Source organism: Phaethon aethereus (genome assembly GCF_964289735.1).
Source record: "Phaethon aethereus genome assembly, chromosome: Z".
Taxonomy (NCBI): Eukaryota; Metazoa; Chordata; class Aves; order Phaethontiformes; family Phaethontidae; genus Phaethon; species Phaethon aethereus.
Genome location: NC_138577.1, coordinates 38262276 through 38281884, shown reverse-complemented (window position 1 = coordinate 38281884; position 19609 = coordinate 38262276). Strand labels below are relative to the sequence as shown.

General features: G+C 37.9%; 1 protein-coding gene across 1 annotated transcript in view; it reads right to left on the bottom strand.

Moving 5' to 3' along the window:
* CNTLN (centlein) overlaps positions 1-19609 on the bottom strand; it is a gene marked incomplete at both ends in the record, with an annotated part of 207186 nt that overhangs the window by 173464 nt on the left and 14113 nt on the right. Inside the window, 2 exons of the mRNA XM_082013442.1 lie at positions 2532-2616; positions 16786-16874. Of these exons, the coding sequence (XP_081869568.1) occupies positions 2532-2616; positions 16786-16874 (174 nt within the window). The remainder of the gene's footprint in view (positions 1-2531; positions 2617-16785; positions 16875-19609) is intronic.

Below are 19609 nucleotides of genomic sequence, written 5' to 3'. Positions count from 1 at the left end.
GTTATATTTTCAACCTCTCCCCACATCCAGATTGTAACTGCATCACACTATATCAATTTCAGATTTCTGATCAATTTCAATTTCAGTTTCTGAAATTGATCTGAAACCACAGAGAGCCATCTCCAGGAGATGCATACTACAGGTTCAGAAGCTGCCACAGCAGGCAGCTCTTCTTAAAAGCACATTACTGCACACAAGCTCTTCTACACTTCTTACACAGGTATTTTCTCTTTCAGCTAAGGTTAGGGTAGAAATGCAGGAATAATTATGAGTTGCTGGTTTATGAAAATGATGTGCATGCATGCACCAGACACATTACACATCACACCAAATCACAGCCAGGAGGACATGACAACACACAAAAACTCCAGCCACGTCTGTAATACAAGGACGAATGACCTCATTTCAGTGGTGTTTCTTGTCAGGCAGTAGGTATATCAAGTTCATTTTGAACAAACCAGGAGTAGGTAAACTCTGGAAACCTGAGTTTACACCCCTGGCTACACAACTTACCTCAGTTCAAGAAATACCCTAGTGAAGGCCATCAGAAATGTGTGGAAATTCACTAATGATCTGCATGATGGGGCAGAGTGCACTCTCAGCAAATTTGCTGATAACACAAAACTGGGAGGAATGCCTGACATGCCAGAGGGTTGTGCTGCCGTTCAGCAGCTGGACAGGCTGTAGAAATGGGCTGAAAGGACCCTCATGAAATTCAACAATGGGAAATGAAAAGTCCTGTACCCGGGGAGGAACAACACCATGCAATCTTGTATGCCAGGGTCCATGCACCACAATATGCTGGGGGGTGCCCAGCCGGAAAAAAGCTTTGGAGAAAAGGACCGTAGGTCTGACCATGAACCGGCAAAGTACCATTGCAACAAAGATGGCAAATGGTACCCTGGGCTGCATTTCGCAAAGTATTGTCAGCAGGCTGAGGGAGGTGATCCTTCTTTACTCAGTGCTAGTGAGGCCACACCTGGAGTACTGTGTCCAGTTCTGGGCTCCACAGTACAAGAGACAGATGGAGCTACTGGAAAGAGTCCAGTGAGGGGCCATGACGATGATTTACATGCTGAAGCATCTCTCCTACAAGGAAAAGCTGAGAGAGCTGGGACTCTGTAGCCAGGAGAAGAAAAGGCTCGGGGGAATCTCATCAATGTATAGAGATTCCTGAAGAGAGGATGCAAAGACAGAGCCAGGCTCTTTTCAATGGTGCTCAGTGACAGGGCCAGAGGCAATGAGCACAAACTGAAACAAAGCAGGTTCCCTCTGAACATCAGGAAACACTTTTCCACTGTGAGAGTAACTGAGCACTGGCACAAATTACTCAGAGAGGTTGCAGACTGTCCATCACTGGAGATATTAGGAAGCTGCCTGGATATGGTCCTGGGCAACTGGCTCTAGGTGACCCTGCTTCAGCAGGAGTGGTAGATCAGACGACCACCAATCTCAACGATGCTGTGATTCTATGAAAAACTATGTATCAGTCAGCCTTTTATCCCCAGAAACTGCAGGATCTAGACATCTGAAAGCACACGCTCAACTTCTTGTCTGTGTTTTTGCTATCAGCTTTATTATCTCTGAAGTAATGCTAATTCTTTTTCTCTCCCTCTATATCACACCTGGTCTGATTATGACTTTTTTCTTATTAACATTCCTAATAATATGAAAAAGCACACTGTGTTGTCCTCAGTCTTGAGGAAGTAGTAGTAATTTGAGATTTACAGAGAAAAGGAAGGTGCAACATTTATTGTTCCCTTGTGTTTATTTAGTATTTGTTAGTGTTGGACTTCATAAATATCATATTTCAAATACTATGAAGGGTTCAAAAGCTTTGATTACTTTTCCCAGAATTATTTGATTTCTAGAAAATGAGCTCATATTTCCTCAATTTCACCAATGGATTGGCCTCATACATGGTTTTCACTTAAATTTTATTTACTGATACACAGCACTCAGTTTTGAGTGAACAGTTCAATAGAGAATGCAAATGACATAAGACGTAATGGATGACATTTCGTATTTGTTTGAATTGTTTCATAGTTTATGCTAACAGTTAATAGATATTGTTACAGGTTAATAACACTAAAATACGTAGCTGTATTGCTTTTAGGATACTACATTTTAGTCTTCGTTACTCTAGAAATGTTTTATTTTTCTATTTGTCAGGATGACAAATCTTTCCAAACTACATGCACATTACAAACCTAAACATAGTCAGAACTCTTCTAGATTAAAATCCAAGTTTAGGTAAGTCCATTATGGTGAGTCCATAAGGCAATGAGTTGATAAAACCTCTCTGAAAAAGTTTCATCTAAAAATCATAGAAACATTTTAGGTGAAAGGTCATCTGTTTGAACAACTCAGAAGAGTTTAATTAATACTTTATCAAAAGGTTATAATCTCTGGATCATCTACAACTTTCACCTTAAAACATAACAGCAAACTATTTTCACCTCTTAGGAAATATAAATTTGATGTAAATAATAGAATTTTTCTTAACTGTTCTATTTAAACATTATACAAACCTGTTCTAGGGTTTCTATTTGGCTGTCTTTGGCTTGCAAAATCTCTAAAACCCTTCTGTCCTTGACTTCAGCTTTCTGCTTTTCTCTGGAAACAAACAAAAAAAATAGACACTTTATTAGTCATAATTTGCAGTTAATCATTTGAATTTTTCATGTCCTGATAATGAATGTCATTTTAAAGCACAGAAAATTAAATTATCTGAAGCTGACAGGCCTTGCAGAATTAATCAGGGAGCATATGGCAAGTGACAGCAAATTACATCTGTAAACAGTGAAGACAACTTTGTTCAAAAAGAAACAGAAGCAAGAGGTCTTAAAATACATTTTTAAGCAGCTGAAATTATCTGTTTCATTCTTTCCCAAATACAGAAAGTGTATTTGTCCACAGACTGAGTGAAATGCTTTTTTTCCTTCCTCGCAAGATAGAGCCACTAGGCTGCTTGAGTTTGTGAGTCCTTCTCTCAACTACATGGCACTTTTATGCCTGAAACAACACTTTTGAACATCATGGGTAACTGTTTTACTATCTGTCACATGGATAGAACCTATAACTTTTATTGGAGAAAAAACAGACAGCTCAGAAGCTTGGGTAATGGGTCAAGCAGAGCGTCTCTATGTGGTTAACAAGTGCAGGGCTATAATCACCTCTGCAACACCTGGTAGAAAACCAGCTGATGAGTCATCAATGCTTTGTTTAACAAACCACCTCATCTCATTGCTATCCTGTTTCTTGACTGAGTTTTAAACATCGATGACCTTATGGGCTTTTGTTTTAGGCAAAAAGAAAACAAACATTGTCATAGTAAGGATACACGGAGATTCCTTAGCACAAGATAGAGTTCCTATCGTATATATCTGCGACAAAGGCCTGACAACCATATATTTCCTAAAAATGGCCAAATATTTCAGGCATCCCCAGCACCAGAGGTGACAGAGAAGCAGAAACTTATTCAGATTATACCTGGTCTCAGAATACAGTTAAACTTCAATTCTGGCTGAATATAAGCTACCCCTGGAAGCCAGAGTATCCTACTTGTGCAGCTTTTGCTCTGCCAAAATGGGAACGTTTCAGAGGTGTAAAGGAATGGAAGAGTGGTACCTATGAGTTTGTAAATCTGATCAAAAGTGGATGAGAATATCCAGCTGTGCATAAAAGGCTTCATCTGTTGAAGCATTTTATAACAGAGATCAAAAAGGATCTACTATTGTGTATTACTGCATATTCTACTGTTATCAGTGTTTTTAAAGGCTAAACTACACTCTGCCCACAGGCCACCCGATACCATATTTTTTTAAATAAAGTTCTAGGTCTGCTAAAATATCTAATCTGGTCTTGAGTAAATAAAGGATAAAAATGGTATGGAATTTAAAGCAAGTTTTTTGGAAACCAAGGTCTCAGGGCATCATAACTGTAAGTAGCACCCTCCTGCTGCAGATACAGCAGCACTGATGTCCTGCAGCACTGGAAGAAAACTAAGAAAAACCTAGCTAAAAAGATACATATCTAAGTTACATTTAACTACAAGAAACAAAAGTATATGGGAACTTCAGCAGTTGTATGGCATAAAAAAAAAAATCTAATTCCATACAGAAAATAATTCAGGAGCTGTAATGAGCATAGAAAAGTGAAACCATGAATATTCAACTAGTATTCTGAAAGACATTTCATGTCTGAAAGGTATTTAGCATTTTAACTAAGACAGAAACTTAACAGAAAAATGCACATCCGATCCTGACCTTAAAGCATCTGATCATCTGCAATCAGAAGCATCGAGGAATTATCATGATAGATTGCTAGGAAGACATGAGCAGTGAAATACATAGCACAGCCAGTTTTTCATAGTTTCTCTTTGAACATCTACTAAAACTGAACTAAGTAGACTGTAATTACAGAGATCCATGCAAAAAAGAAGTTATCTGATATATTCCAGAGGTTACACTGTGATGTCCTTTGAAAAAAACAACTAAGGACAAAAAGGGAGCACAAGAGAGAAAACAACAGGTTTCACAATACATGACAGTTAATGAAACTAACCAGCCCAGCTTACAGTGCATAACTAGTTTTCAGAAGTCACATTCTCGGTCAGGTTTTGAAAAACAGCAAGAGACCTTCTGATAAGCTTATAAAACTTTGTACTAAAAGATACTGAGTAACTTTAAAAAGGAGTCAGTAAGGAAAAATGTCTGTGAATAGACTTATCAGAGAAGTTGGTGCATGTTCCAGAAACAGATATACTGTTCATGATAGGTACTGTACTTTATTCCACAACTTGAATGAACCAAAAACTGCTCCAGTGTAAAAACACCAATGCTTCTTCATACTTAATTATTTTGCTGTGGGATCCTGAATGGCTACCAACAACTACCTTTTTTCAAAGATAAAAGTTGCAATACAAAAAACCCAAACATTTTTGGAAGAAGGTATCTCTCTCCCATAAGCACATTACACCATAATCTATCTGAGGAAGTGATGGATCTATATTAATATATGTCTTAACTGTAAGTATTATAGTACTCCCAGTTTCCTCAGGTGTTAATTACAGCTAGACAACTTAAGAATTTAAGATTAGACACATGCATAACTGCTTGATCCAAAATTTTAAGAGCTTCAAAAGACAAAAAGCAAAGCAGCTCTTTACTACAAAGGACTTAGAATAGTAATGTGTAGGCCCAGAACAAATCATACAATACATAAGCATATAATACACACACACACAAAAGCCCCATGAACCACTGAATAGCACCACTTCCAGCCCTCAAAAGTATCCTGACCTTAACCACTGGCTGACATGTCCTATCCATTCTTTGTTCCCACAGTGATGTATTTGCCTCTCCATTTTAATTCAGCTGATTTTATATTTCTACTTAAGTAAAATGATTGTTCTAACCACTCATTCTATATCTACTGTCCACAATATGCCACTATCTTCCCAACTCCTCTAACCACTATCTCCTCTCACAAAGTCAGCCTTTTTTAAAACCAGGCCCAATTAAATACAAATACTGCATAATTAGCCTCTTAACTCAGCTGTGATTAAACTTGTTTTCTAACAGATTAATTGATCTGAAAACTTGATGGGTTAGGTAAAAACCCAAAAACTTGATAGGTTAGGTTCTGGCTTCCATAGGTATGTCAGCCAGAAAAGGAAGGTGAAAGAAAGCATACCCAGCCCCGCTCGATGAGCAAGATGGGCAAACTGGTAACAACAGATGAGGAGAAGGCTGAGGTACGCAACAACTTCTTTGCCTCAGTCTTCACTGGCAGTCTCTCGTCCCACACCTCTCGAGCGGATGGACTGCCAAGACAGGGACTGGAGGAGCAAAGTCCCTCACACCGTAAAAGAAGATCAGGTTTGCCACCACCTGAGGAACGTGAACATGCACAAGTCTATGGGACCTGATGAGATGCATCCCCAAATCCTGAGGCAACTGGTGATGTAGATGCCAAGCCACTCCCCATGATATATGAAAAGTCATGGCAGTCAGGTGAAGTCCTTGGAGACTGGAAAAAGGGAAACGTTGCACACATTTTTAAAAAAGGTAGCAGGCAGGACCCTGGGAACTACTGACCTGTCAGCCTCACCTTCATGCCTGGGAAGATCATGGAACAGATCCTCCTAGAAGCTATGCTAAGGCACATGGAGAAAGCAACGCGCTTGCAGGCTCTCATCCTGCTGGGGGACGTCAAACACTGACATCTGCTGCAAAACTAGCACAGCGAGCTGTAGGCAACCTAGGAAGCTCCTGGAGCATATGAAGGATAACTTCCTGTGCCAGGTAACAGGAACAGTAAAGTCCCTCCCACTGTAAGAGAAGATCAGGTTCAAGACCACCTGAGGAACGTGAACAAGCACAAGTCTAGGGACAGGGAGGTAATTCAAGACAGGCAGCATGGCTTCACCAAGGGCAAGTCCTGCCTGATCAACCTAGTGGCCTGCTGTGATGGAACAAACAAATCAGTGGACAAGGGAAGAACTATGGATATCAACTTCTGTAAGGCCTTGGACATGGTCCTCCACAACATCCTTCTATCTAAATTGGCGAGAGATGGATTTGATGGGTGGACGAGGAATTGGTTGGATGGCCGCATCCAGAGGGTAGTGGTCAAAAACTCAATGTCCAAATGGAGACCGGTGACGAGTGGTGTCCCTCAGGGGTCCATGCTGGGACCTGTACTGTTTAAAGTCTTCATCTATGCACAGGGGACTGAGTGCACCCTTAGCATGGTTGCAGATGACATCAAGCTGAGTGGTGTAGTTGACACACCTGAGGGATGGGATGCCATCCACAGGGACCTGCACAAGCTCAAGGAATGGGCCCGTGTCAACCTCATGAGGTTCAACAAGGCCAAGTGCACCTGCGTCGGGACAAACCCTGGTATCAGTACAGGCTGGGAGACTGAGTACAGGGATTGAGAGCAGCCCTGCCAAGAAGGACTTGAGGGTATCAGTGGATTAAAAGTTGGACATGAGCCAGCAATGTGCACTCGCAGCCCAGAAGGCCAATTGTATCCTGGGCTGCATCCAAAGCAGCGTGGCCAGCAAGTCGAGGGAGGTGATTCTGCTCCACTCTGATGAGACCCCACAAGAGTACTGCATCCAGCTCTGGAGTCTTCAGCACAGGAAAGACACGGACTTGTTAGAGCAGGTTCAGAGGAGGGCCACAAAAGTGATCAGAGGGGTGGAACACCTCTCCTATGAGGCCAGGCTGAGAGAGTTGGGGTTGTTGAGTCTGGAGCAGAGAAGGCTCTGGAGACCTACTGCAGACTTCCAGTACCTAAAGGGAGCTTATAGGAAAGACAGGGTCAGACTTTTTAGCAGGGCCTGTTGCAACAGGACAAGGGGTAATGGTTTTAAACTAGAAGAGAATAGAATTTGACTAGATATAAGGAAAAAATTTTTGACAATGAGGTTGGTGAAACCCTGGCACACGTTGCCCAGAGAGATGGTAGATGCCCCACCCTGAAAACATTCAAGGTCAGCATGGATGGGGCTCTGAGCAACCTGATCTAGTCAACAATGTCCCTGCTCATTGCAGGGATGTTAGACTAGATGACTTTTAGAGGTCCCTTTCAACCCAAAGATTCCATGATTCTCTGTGACGCTCAGTCAAACAGTCCTTCAAACAAAGCTGCTGAGGAACAAAGTTTGTAAATACAGATCTATTGTCATTGTAATGAGTGGGAAAAGTCTTAAGTAAATTCAAGGGTTTTTTTGATTTCTGATGTTTTTCTGAGGTTTTCTTTCAGACTCACAAGATAGTACAAGCTGTACTGATGCCCCCAAAAACAGTTTCACCCTTTACTACCCATAGCTAAAGAAAAAATTATATTTATCAGAATTTTAGGACACAGTGGATATTGGCAGAAGCCTAAAGCATAAATTGAATTCTCATACGGAACCTTACCAGCAGCTTATCTTGGCAGCATAGGATGACTTCCAATGCTTGTTACAGGACAGTTCCCCACAAACACTGAAGGTAGTATGACTGATTGCAGCTTACATATCATATTTGTATCTGCTGTTGCAGCTTGAAATGAGACTAGATAAGAATTGCAGCAGTCGCCTTCTCTTTTTTGGAACGGTAACAAATATTAATAAAAAAAATCTTCAACAAACTTTATTAATTGAGCCATTATGTATTTACATTATATTTTAAAAAGTCCACTGGAATATGGGGGTAAAAAAAAATTCAGGCACTGTCAAGAAGCTGATGATGATCAATGACTGAGACAAACTCCTGTTTAGCTAATTAGAACCACTGATGAGCAATAATGATGTGAGCTAAGAATATTTGCAGACTTCTTTAGGATGAAAAATGGAGTGAGGAGAGGCTGTCAATTTGTACAAGTTTTAAGCTCCAATCAGTTTTCCCACGAGTACTACCTATTTTAAATGTCTAACACAGGTGTATTTAGCTACAAAGATTATGGAGATTTAGCTTCCCACAAAAATGAGGAAACTGAGAAATTAAGTTTAACGTTTTTCCTGTGTTATGATTTTTTTTCTGTGTTATGCTATACTTCACACAACAGGATGGCGTTAATATTTTTGAAGTGTGGCACATTTTTAATGGCTTGTCAAAAATTAAACATTAGAGTATGAAGAAACATTTAACTGAATGAGGTAGGAAAACAGAATACACACTACAAAAACCTTAAGATTTTAAAAAACAGAAGTTTCTTGGAGTTATAAAACCACACTTCCTAAAATCTTCAGCAAAAGTACTCTGGAAAAAGAGGCATCTTGTAGCCTACCACAGGTTTTAATTAGTCAAGCAATTAACCATTTGTCAAGATAAAGTAATTCAGAGTTGTATATAATTATGTCATTTCTACATGAAACAAATGAAAGTAATTTTAACTAATAAATTGAATTTGCTGTTTAGAGGTTTCATAGACTATGTCCTCTCAGTATTACAAAATGGCAGGATTTAAAAAAAAAAAATCAAACACATGTACAGATTTGGCCTTAAATAGGTAAGGAAGTTAAGGTTACACTGCAAACTTTGGGCTGTGTGGTAAAAGTACAAAAGCTATATTTTAACAGTATACATATATAACTAGAAATAACCTGCTTCTAGAAATCTTGTTTACTTTTGAAAGATGTTTCTTTGAATCTAAAGGGATGCTGAATTAGAAAGGCTACAAAATACCAGCTTGTGTGATGCAGCACTGAATTTGATTATCACCTCTCCCAGTCTTCCAACTTCCAACTATTTTACAGACAGACTTCCACAAGTGCACAGATTCAATGTTGGTATTAAATAGATAATGAATCTCTCACATGCAATGTGAAGTTGTAGAGCACACGCTGTCAATGTTACTGTAAATACAGCACCAATACTGTAATTTACTGTGTACAGCCAGTACAACACACAACTATGTGGCTGCATAGTCAGCATTTAGCAGAAACAGAGCCCATGCCTTGATTTTCCAATTAGAAACCTTACTGTGTTTCCCTGTACCTATTAGGAAGGGATAACAAAAAAAAAAAAAAAAAAGCACTAAAGAATTCTCATTTAACTGAGTTTATTTTCACCTCAGATTCTAGGAGATCCTTACACTTCACGATGAATTGTAACTGATACACATTATAGTATTTTTTTTCTTTTCATACTTACAAATAGTATTTTTAAAAGATTTAGATAGCACGGAGCAAAAAAGAATTTAAATTGATACCCCACATTTTGCACTTTTCTAAGACAGCAGTTATTTTCAATAGCAAAATTGCATATGCCTATTTTTGCTTCTTTACAAAAATAATTCAAGATCTAATTAAAGAAAAATTGTAACATGAAATTATTTCCTTGGTAAATTATTTATAGAGTCAGTTCTATGTTCCATAATATGTATCAAAACGGAAAAGCATCATTACAGAAATGTAATTTTTCTTGCATCTTTTAACTTGATTGATTTAATGCATTAGATGATTTATTAAAGCCTCTTATTTTAAGCAATGTACATAAAATACTAAACATATTTTTACACTAGAGTAGTAAAAAAAATAGTGACATTCTTCCCTAATAATTTTGCAAACATTTTTCATCTAAAATACACAAGTCTCTTACAGAGTTCAAAATCTCAGCACTTCAGAACAGACTGCTTTAACATCTGCACATCACCAGGGTTTCCCCCAAGGATTTTTAAATGATGCCTGCCTGTGCTGAATAAAGTGCTAACTTGCACCTTGCATTTCAAACTGTGTCCTGAGCAGCCATCCAGTTGGTACAACACCAGCTGAATTCCCAGAGGCCACTGTTCAATCAGGCTTGACTGCAATTATCATGTCAATATTTTGTGCTCCGATATGCAGATATGCACACACACAAGCTGCATAATACCTTCTTCTCCATGGAATGTTGACTTATGTTCAATGTTCTGAGAATTTTTAATGAAACAGGATATTAAACTTTCAACTGTAGAAAATGACAATTATTTGACCTTAGATAGAGAGGTTGTACCCTTACGCTCTTACACTTTATTGAGTGATAATAACTAGGGAGTCCACTTTACTTTAAACTCAGTGACAAAACAGTAATGGCCTTTAAAAACATGTTAGATCTTGTTTACTTCCTCATTCTCCTGTCATTCTGTTTCCTGTTAATTTGCACAAGAGTAAAATGCTAAGTGGTTTAAGAAAGCTTCTGTAAGCTATTTATCACCCCTTCAAAAAAACACAAAATACAGTTTTTTAATTATTTTTCAATTAACATCAGGAATCTATATTGCTCATTCATACAGCACATTCACTTATCCTTTTACATAAAAAGTATTTGTCATTTTTAGTACATACGCACATCGTCAGTCAGTGAGGAATGTATGTCAACCTGTTTAATGCTTCTTCCACAATTTTCTATTCACAGGTTGTAGCAAATCACAACCTAAGTTCCTATGATTACCCTTCCAAAAATTCTTTGGTTATTTCTAATCCCTCGCCCTTCAGCCATGTTTTTGTCCATTTGTACACCTTTAAACAGACGTAACTGCCCAGGAAGAACGACTCCCCAGGAAGACAGACAACAAAACTCTCTCTTAATCACTAGCACTAACATTCAGGTCGCCACTGTTTCTCAGAGTGGCCTGAAATGATAAATCTATTCTTGTTCTTTTTTAAGACTTGCAAGACACAATTCCACACTTGGAATTTAGGTGTGGAAAAACATTTACGTAAGGCAAACTTGCCAGATATAACTATGTGTAAGGGTATCATCTAGCATAATACAATCCCTATTTATATCTACGAAGTCTTGTATCACTTCCACAGTTTGATCATTAATGGATCCTGCTACACCTCCCTTCCAGAAAAAAAGAATGGAGTCAGCTCACAGCCCTAAAGGAATATTAGAGTCAGTTCACCTGTCAAGATTTCATGTATTATAAGAGAAAAAGACTTAAAGGAGAGCTTTCAATGTTTACAAAAGTATTTCAAAACCTCTGACACTCTTATCTGAACCCCAACTCTGTATGACTTTACACGTCTTTACCTGTAAAAGGTACTTTCTAGCCCCTTTTTTTTTAACTCATCATCAAAAAAAAAAATGTTTCAAAAGGCAGTGAACTAGAAATAGCATACTCTTTACATAATACTGAGATCAATAGTATTTAAAGTAGCTGGAAAGTATACTAACATGAGTAGTACTTTTACAATGGCTTGTTTGAAAATACCTGGAGGCTTTTCCATATCCCAAAGGCATTTCTCATTTGCACAGTAAAGATAATTTTTTGTTTATATCTGATTATTAAAATGGGAATATAGTTACAGTTATCCAGCAAGAACTGCACAGACTGCTGAAAAGTAAATTATCATTGGTGTAGTACAGGAATCAACAGCACAGGCATAAAAAGATAACAGATACATTTTTACAATTTTAGGGCAGGTGAACTTCTATTTTGGGACCATTAAAGAACTTCAAAATAGCAGACAAATAATGGAAACTTACTATTAATTCCCTGCCATGACCCCCAAATTATGCCTTTTACATTTTCCTGGTTTATTTGAGAAAAAGATACTATAAGGAACTGTCTAATGCTACAAATATAAATTGATGCTACAAATATAAATCACTTGACTGTATAGCTAGTACTGCCCACTCAATTTCTCCTAATATATATTTTTTCTCTTTGCTTCATCACACATTCATGGTGTACAACGTTGTAAGTGAACATTTTCTATTTTTACGCTTGCATCTTTTTATTCTTGTCACACTGTAACCTCCTGAAGAAAGTCTATCTGTTCCTTTTGTCAATTTAAAGGCTGAAATCCACTGGACAATACTGTTTGATTCATTATATATATGAACTAGGATACACATGACTATGCTTTCTCAGATTCTGTCTGCTTCCATTATGTAGCCGGTTTCCGATCTCAAGTAGTCTATAAGAAAGACTTGCTGGGCACTGAAAGTTTCTCAGTTATGGAATTTTAGGTGGAAAGAACACACTGAAAAATGAAGCTTTGCAAACACTGGTGGTATCCATGTCACACAGTCCCAGGCAGAAACAACAAAGCCTTAAATCCATTTTATTCTATCTATCTCAAAAACTCCTAGCAAGCCAGAACAAGATGGAAAACATTATCAACTTGGATAGGACTGGGTCAATGTTGCTCCTAATATAGATGAGAAGGGGAAAAAAAGTCTCTAAGATGACTCAAGCTGGTTTTTTGTTAGATTACAGTGTAAATTTTCAATTTCCAGCTATTGATACAATTGTGCAGAATACAGAAAAATAGGCGGTGAGCAGCACAGATCTGCTGAGTGACATGCTTCAGGAACCATTTTGCTTGTAATTGTTACTTGGTAATCTCTTTACCCTTTAAATCCACATATTCTCCCTAGACTAACAAAGCCAGAAAATAACTTCTCATGTAATTTGCTGGACAGCAGCAGTTCTAGGTAGTAGATTCCCTAGAAATGTAATCCACTTATTGGAATTGAGATAAATTGACAATGTAGTGATACCAAAAAAAAAAAAAAAAAAGGTCCCTGCCTCATGGCAGTACAAAGACAAAAACTTTTCTGAAAGGATGCAAGTGTGAAGAGGTATAGCCATGAAACAATCTACTTAGGAAAAGATCATGGAAAGTTATAGCTGAAAAAGTTAGGAGAAAATACATGGTGCTATAATTTGGTTGTGCAGAAGATTCACAGGTAAAGCTGGGCTAGAAATTATTTCCAAAGCAGTAATTAGACTGTTCTTAGGCAAAAAAGATGAAGCTACATCAATTAAAGAGAAAAATACACACTGTTGCTCCATCTGTGCAACCCCAAAGTTCAAAATCATGATTAATACAACTTCTATATACTGAATGGGTTTTATCCAAACCTATTCCAGGATTCTCTGGGGTAATGATAACACCTAAAAAGATGCTGTGGAAGCAATTTCTTCTTTCTTAATTCCATAACTCTGAGAAGCAAGGGAAAGGTATGATATAGATATATAGCCCTGAGTTCATGAGAGGTGTTCTAAAGTATTATTCTGAAAGAGGACATAAAAAACTAGACAAAGAACCATAAAAGTCTGTTGTCACGCTTTTGCATAAGAGTACCAATCACCAGCCACTACACAAAGTACAAAGCACGTGCACAGAATATATCATTACCTTCCCATATCATAGACTATTGTTATACACAAACTTTCTGTAGCAGCTCTTCTGATAGGCTGAACACTACATTAAAAGGGTTTCACAAATATTTCCTACCATGGTAAAAAAAACCAGCTCATTATCATGCTTGTGGGCATCAAGGCAGTATCTAAAAGCCCCAAGTTCATTGTATCAGTCAGGGTGAAGCACACACAGTTATGAATTTATGGTCTAACAAAAGTATAAAATAATTTAAAGCAAGGGATAACTACCAAGCATAAAAACATTCCTAGACATGAAGAAGAATAAACAAGGAAGACAGACCGTATCTTATGCCAGCATACAATTCAAGAATTCCAAATAATTCAATGTATTTAACATTGTTTAAATGTATGCTTTCCAACATCCCTATACTTCGATTTGCCCTAATATCGCGATTATTTTTTATATGCATCATGAATCAAAATGGTAATATAAGCTTGAACATCTCTGTTTCTACCTTATTAAGCTTCATATGAATGAGCTAAAATTCTCCATATTGTTCAGCTACCTATAAAATGAGGTTAAGGCAAAACATTTTTTAATGTTTTCAATATCCTCATGCTTATATACATGTAATATATGTTTACATACATTAAATATTGTAGCTACATATTTTTTTAACGTTTGAATAGGGAAGACTGATACTACCACCACTGTCCTCATGAGAATTTGATCAAATTTTATCATGAAACAAGTCAGTAAGAATCTGCATTTCAACATGAAATCTGTTCCTAAGTCGTCGTCTTATATTAAAATTACTTGCCAAATCAAAACATGCAAGCAATATGAAAGTAATACACTGTCATAACACTCCTAGCTACTTCTCTCTTTAGTGTCCCAGTACAGAGCCTGAAGTTATTTGACACCAGTGTTGGTGACATGTGAAGTCTCAAGTAACAGCAGGCTGAAAACAAGCTGCATGCGTTTCTTCCCTTGAATGTGAAAGAAACTTTAGAAAATTACTTCTAGTCATATGATCTAGTTACGTGCCTTTGACACAGTCCCCCACAACATCCTTCTTTCTAAAGTGGAGAGAGACGGATGTGATGGGTGGTCTCTTGGGTGGATGAGGAATTTGTTGGATGGTCACATCCAGAGGGTAGTGGTCAATGGCTCAATGTCCAAATGGAGACAGGTGCTGAGTGGTGTCCCTCAGGGATCCATGCTGGGACCTGTACTGCTGAATATCTTCATCAATGACATAGGCAGTGGGATCAAGTGCACCCTCAGCAAGTTTGCAGATGACTCCAAGCTGAGTGATGTAGTTGACACACCTGAGGGATGGGATGCCATCCACAGGGACCTGCACAAGCTCAAGGAATGGGCCCGTGTCAACCTCATGAGGTTCAACAAGGCCAAGTGCACGGTCCTGCACCTGGGTCAGGACAACCCCCAGTATCAATACAGGCTGGGAGACCAAGGGGTGAAGGGATTGAGAGCAGCCCTGCCAAGAAGGACTAGGGGGTACTGCTGGATGAAAAGTTGGACATGAGCTGTCAATGTGCACTCGCAGCCCAAAAGGCCAACCGTATCCTGGGCTGCATCCAAAGCAGCGTGGCCACCAGGTCGAGGGAAGCGATTCTGCCCCGCTACTCCACTCTCATCAGATGCCACCTGGAGTACTGTGTCCAGCTCTGGAACCCTCAGCACAGGAAAGACATGGACCTGTTGGAGCAGGTCCAGAGGAGGGACACAAAAAATGATCAGAGGGCTGGAACACCTCTCCTATGAGGACAGGCTGAGAGAGTTGGGTTTCTTCATCCCAGAGAAAAGAAGGCTCTGGGAAGCCCTTATTGCAGCCTTCCAGGACTTAAAGGGGGCTTATAAGAAAGATGGAGACAAACTTTTTAGCAGGGCCTGTTGCAATAGGACAAGGGGTAATGGTTTTAAACTGAAAGAGTGTAGATTTAGACTAGATAGAAGGAAGAAATTTTTCACAGTGAGGGTGATGAAACACTGGCACACGTTGACCAGAGGGGTGGTAGATGCCCCATCCCTGGAAACATTCTAGGTCAGGCTGGACAGGGCTCTGAGCAACCTGATCTAGTTGAAGATGTCCCTGTTCACTACAGGGGGGTTGGACTAGTTGACCGTTAAAGGTCCCTTCTAACCCAAACAATTCTGTGATGACACTGTATTGTTGGACAAAATTTTCATGCAATGCAGAAGATGGAACAACACTATAGTGAATGCACTCCCAGTTAAAGATCTTAGTGTTGTATTTTCAGAAATGGAAGAACATTTACTGATCAAGTCCATAAAGGAAAGATGTGAACAAACAAAACATGTCTTTCAAGATCAAAGCACTAAACGGGAACCCAGAGGAGCTAGTACCCCTCCTGGCTCTATGACAAGCTTCTGAAATAATGTTGGCAAGCCATTTGAAGTTGACATCCTTTTTTAGTCTTAAAAAAAGAAAAATAATCCACTTTTTCATTTTAAAAAAGGGAACTCGTGACACCCTGAGAGACAGAACAGACAAATCTTTTGACCATAAGAGAATCAAGTGTTTGAATTCTGACAGTCACGTTACCAGCTCATTTACATTCTCCCTATCTTTGGCCTACAAAAATTATGAATTTGTAAATATTAGCATTCTAAAATAATCAATCACATACTGTGATGATTAACTAACATTTATAGCAATCACATGGTAATACATAAGTACCATGAGGAAACTGCCATCATTAATATCCTCAGAGTAATAATGAAACTGCATAGTCATCTCTTCTCTTACCACATCTTAGCATTTCACTTCTTAAAGAATGTGTATTTACATATGTAAATTGTGTGCCTGTTATCCAACCACTTACAACACTGGAAAATGTCCTTTACCTCCTCCTGCACTTTCAACAGAAAAATAAAATACGCAGTGCATTTATGATTTAAAAATTGAATTCAACAGCAGCCCAGGAACCTCAGTGAAAACAGAAGTACACCAACCTATAACAAAAAAGGAAGCTTGTAACATATTGTAGGTACTCTTGACAAAATCTAACAACGGAATTTTTGTATTACATTTTTAAAAACCTACATAGTTCTCAACTTAAAAGATAAGGAGTATGGTATCTGCACGTTTTTTTTAATTTGTTTTTCATTTTAGTATCATGTTAAATCTTTAAACTCACCTTTCCACAACCAAGCTGACAGCTTGAGTAAGATCTGGACTTGACACTTGGAGACGTTTCCACAGAGACCACACAAATTCTTTATCAGCCTTAGAAACAGGAAAAAAGACACGAATACATCAAATGTTGTACGTCTTTTGCCATTTTGTCTATGAAATGCTACGCCTTTCATAGAAAAAAAAAGTTATACTGTGCATATTCAAAAGAAAATCACAAAACCCCCTCCCTCCATTTTAGTGAGGCTTCCATATAAGTTACTCACTGTCCTGTGAATTAAAAAAAACACATGGCAAACAGTTCTCTCGCATAAATAAAGTTTTAATCATGTAGAATTTTGAAGACAAAGACCTACAATCAACAATAAAGGTGTATGCAACATGATATAAGGCAGCAGAAATCGACATTATTCATACAAGGCTGCCTTTTGCTATATCAATTACTGGTACTTCTAGCAGCAGGACACAATTTCTGTCAATAAACATTGAGCCTGTAATACATGCTTCAACATTCTTTTACCATATGCAGCTCTTACATTTTTTTTTCAAAACTGACAGCAAATCAGTCTTCTAACATATGCTCAGCTAACCTGTCTTACATAAAAGCCTTTGAAAAAATTCTCAAGTGAGAGCAAAAAAACAATGTTCTTTAATAATACACTAAAGAAACTTTGTGAAAACTAGATGTCAGCTAATAGCTTTTCCAGATTTCTATTTTCTACTACACATAAGTTATTTTGCACTGGTGCATTTTTATTCCAATACAGTTTTATTACTGGAAGCATCAATATTTGATGCAGTTATGTCACAAACTAAAACCATAATGTGTTTAATTACATAAAATTGTTAGGGGTAAAAAAAAGAACCACCAGCAAAAGATGAAGACAAAGAGAACAGTAAAAAGGCATATGTACATAAACCATGGACTGGACTAAGACTAAACCTGCTAAAAACAGCCTAACATATAAAATTAGAAATTAATAAGCCAAAACCACAATATTAGCAGCTATGTCTATTCAAGAGGTAAAAATCAAAGCAGCTTAGTCTACCTTTTACTAGTTTTTCAACGTTAAAGAGGAATTATTTGCATGAGGACAACACATGACATAAAAGGAAAACCAACACTGTTACAGCTATCCATTTCCCTGCCTCCTTCTTCTCCTAAGCTTCTGGAACCTAAATCTATTTCGATACCACAAGTATCATTAGTTAACCAGAACATCACTAAAATTGGCTAAACAAACACCACAGTATGTCTGCACAACTGTATCTTAATTCTGATTATCAAATGAAACATAAAGCCTGAGTTCCTAACTTCACCTCCACTGTTTGGTTTTTTCACAGCTTTCCCACTTAATTGCTACTTTCCCTTGCTCATTTTTTATGAGTAAGAACAGGTTTCACCTTTGGTCACAGTACTGTGAGCCCATGACTTGAAACCACTAAAATCAACGGTCATCTCAGACACAAAACAGCTCAACAAAACAAAAAGTGTGACAGGCCTCACAAAAGCCAATAAAGACCACATACTGTATCATTACAGTAAATCTCAGAAGCAGATATTGCTTTTTCTCTTTTTGGTATCTTTTCATTTACTCCCTATCAGTTTTGCCTTCTAGGAAGCAGACTTGAATTTTACAAGCAGTATCAGTTCCAGTGCATGGCAATCACTCCATCTTAATATGTTTCTCTCTCTTCAGAACACAACCACAACTATCTTCAATATGAAAACAAAAGAGGTCTCTAAAGCCAGCAGACTTTTATCAAGATTTATCAGTGTACTAAGTCTAAAATATTTTATCAAGATTAACACCATAACAGTCAAATACACCGAATTATGGATTTAACAAACTTTAACAATGGTTATAGAATATGAGATAGTTGTACGTATTTTCTCAATGATTTATGAGGAAAGTCCTAAAGATTTTTTTAAGTTCTGATGTGTCTTTTCACCGAACTTAGTAATGCACATATTTTGAATTTTAAAATTGCATAGAGAAGTGAGGCAATGCTGAACTTCGGAGAAAATATAAGAACAATGCTGAGCAAGTGAGAAGTGAGGGGTTTTATGATTGCTGGTTTAAAAAAAAAAACCTTCCTCTTTCAACTGTTGTAAATTCTAGTTTACATATATGTACATCTTTGAATGCCATCAACTTCTTCAACCAAGCAAGGAAGAAAACTTTATGGTAAACTGATGCCTTATCAAGGTGCTGCTTTAAACCCAGAAAAATTCGCCTGCCTACTGTAAGAATGCACACCACTAACAAATCCAACTAGCTTTCTGATTGAGTTAGAAAGTAAATTAAAAAAAGGCTCTGGACACAAAGATTTTACAATTCAAAACTATTATCAGCTTATGCAAACTGGACTACAGCAGAAAGACTTTGTCTTTCATAGAACCAGATAAATGTCATCTAACTGCCCTTGTAGGATGTACACTACTTTTAAAGTGTTGACACGGAGACTTCATTTCTGGTATTTCCAAACAATTAACAAAAAACTTTGTGTAGAAAGAAAGACGGTACAAACTGTTCTTTAAAAACTCATTGAAAGGAACATCATCTTCCTCTAACCAAATTGGGTTAGCAGTGCAAGGACTCTTTTCAAAACTAGAAGTGACCCTAGTGCATGCAAGCAAACAGATAATAACTAACTGGATTATGGTGCACTATGGTGCATGACCACATTCATTTTTTGAAGCAACACCAAAACTAAGCAATACATATTATAAGTAAGAATGCAAATGACTTCACATCAGTATCCAAGTCTTTACTGAGGAGAATCGCTAGAAGTAAGTTCAATTCCAGCTAGGAATTAAGTTGAAA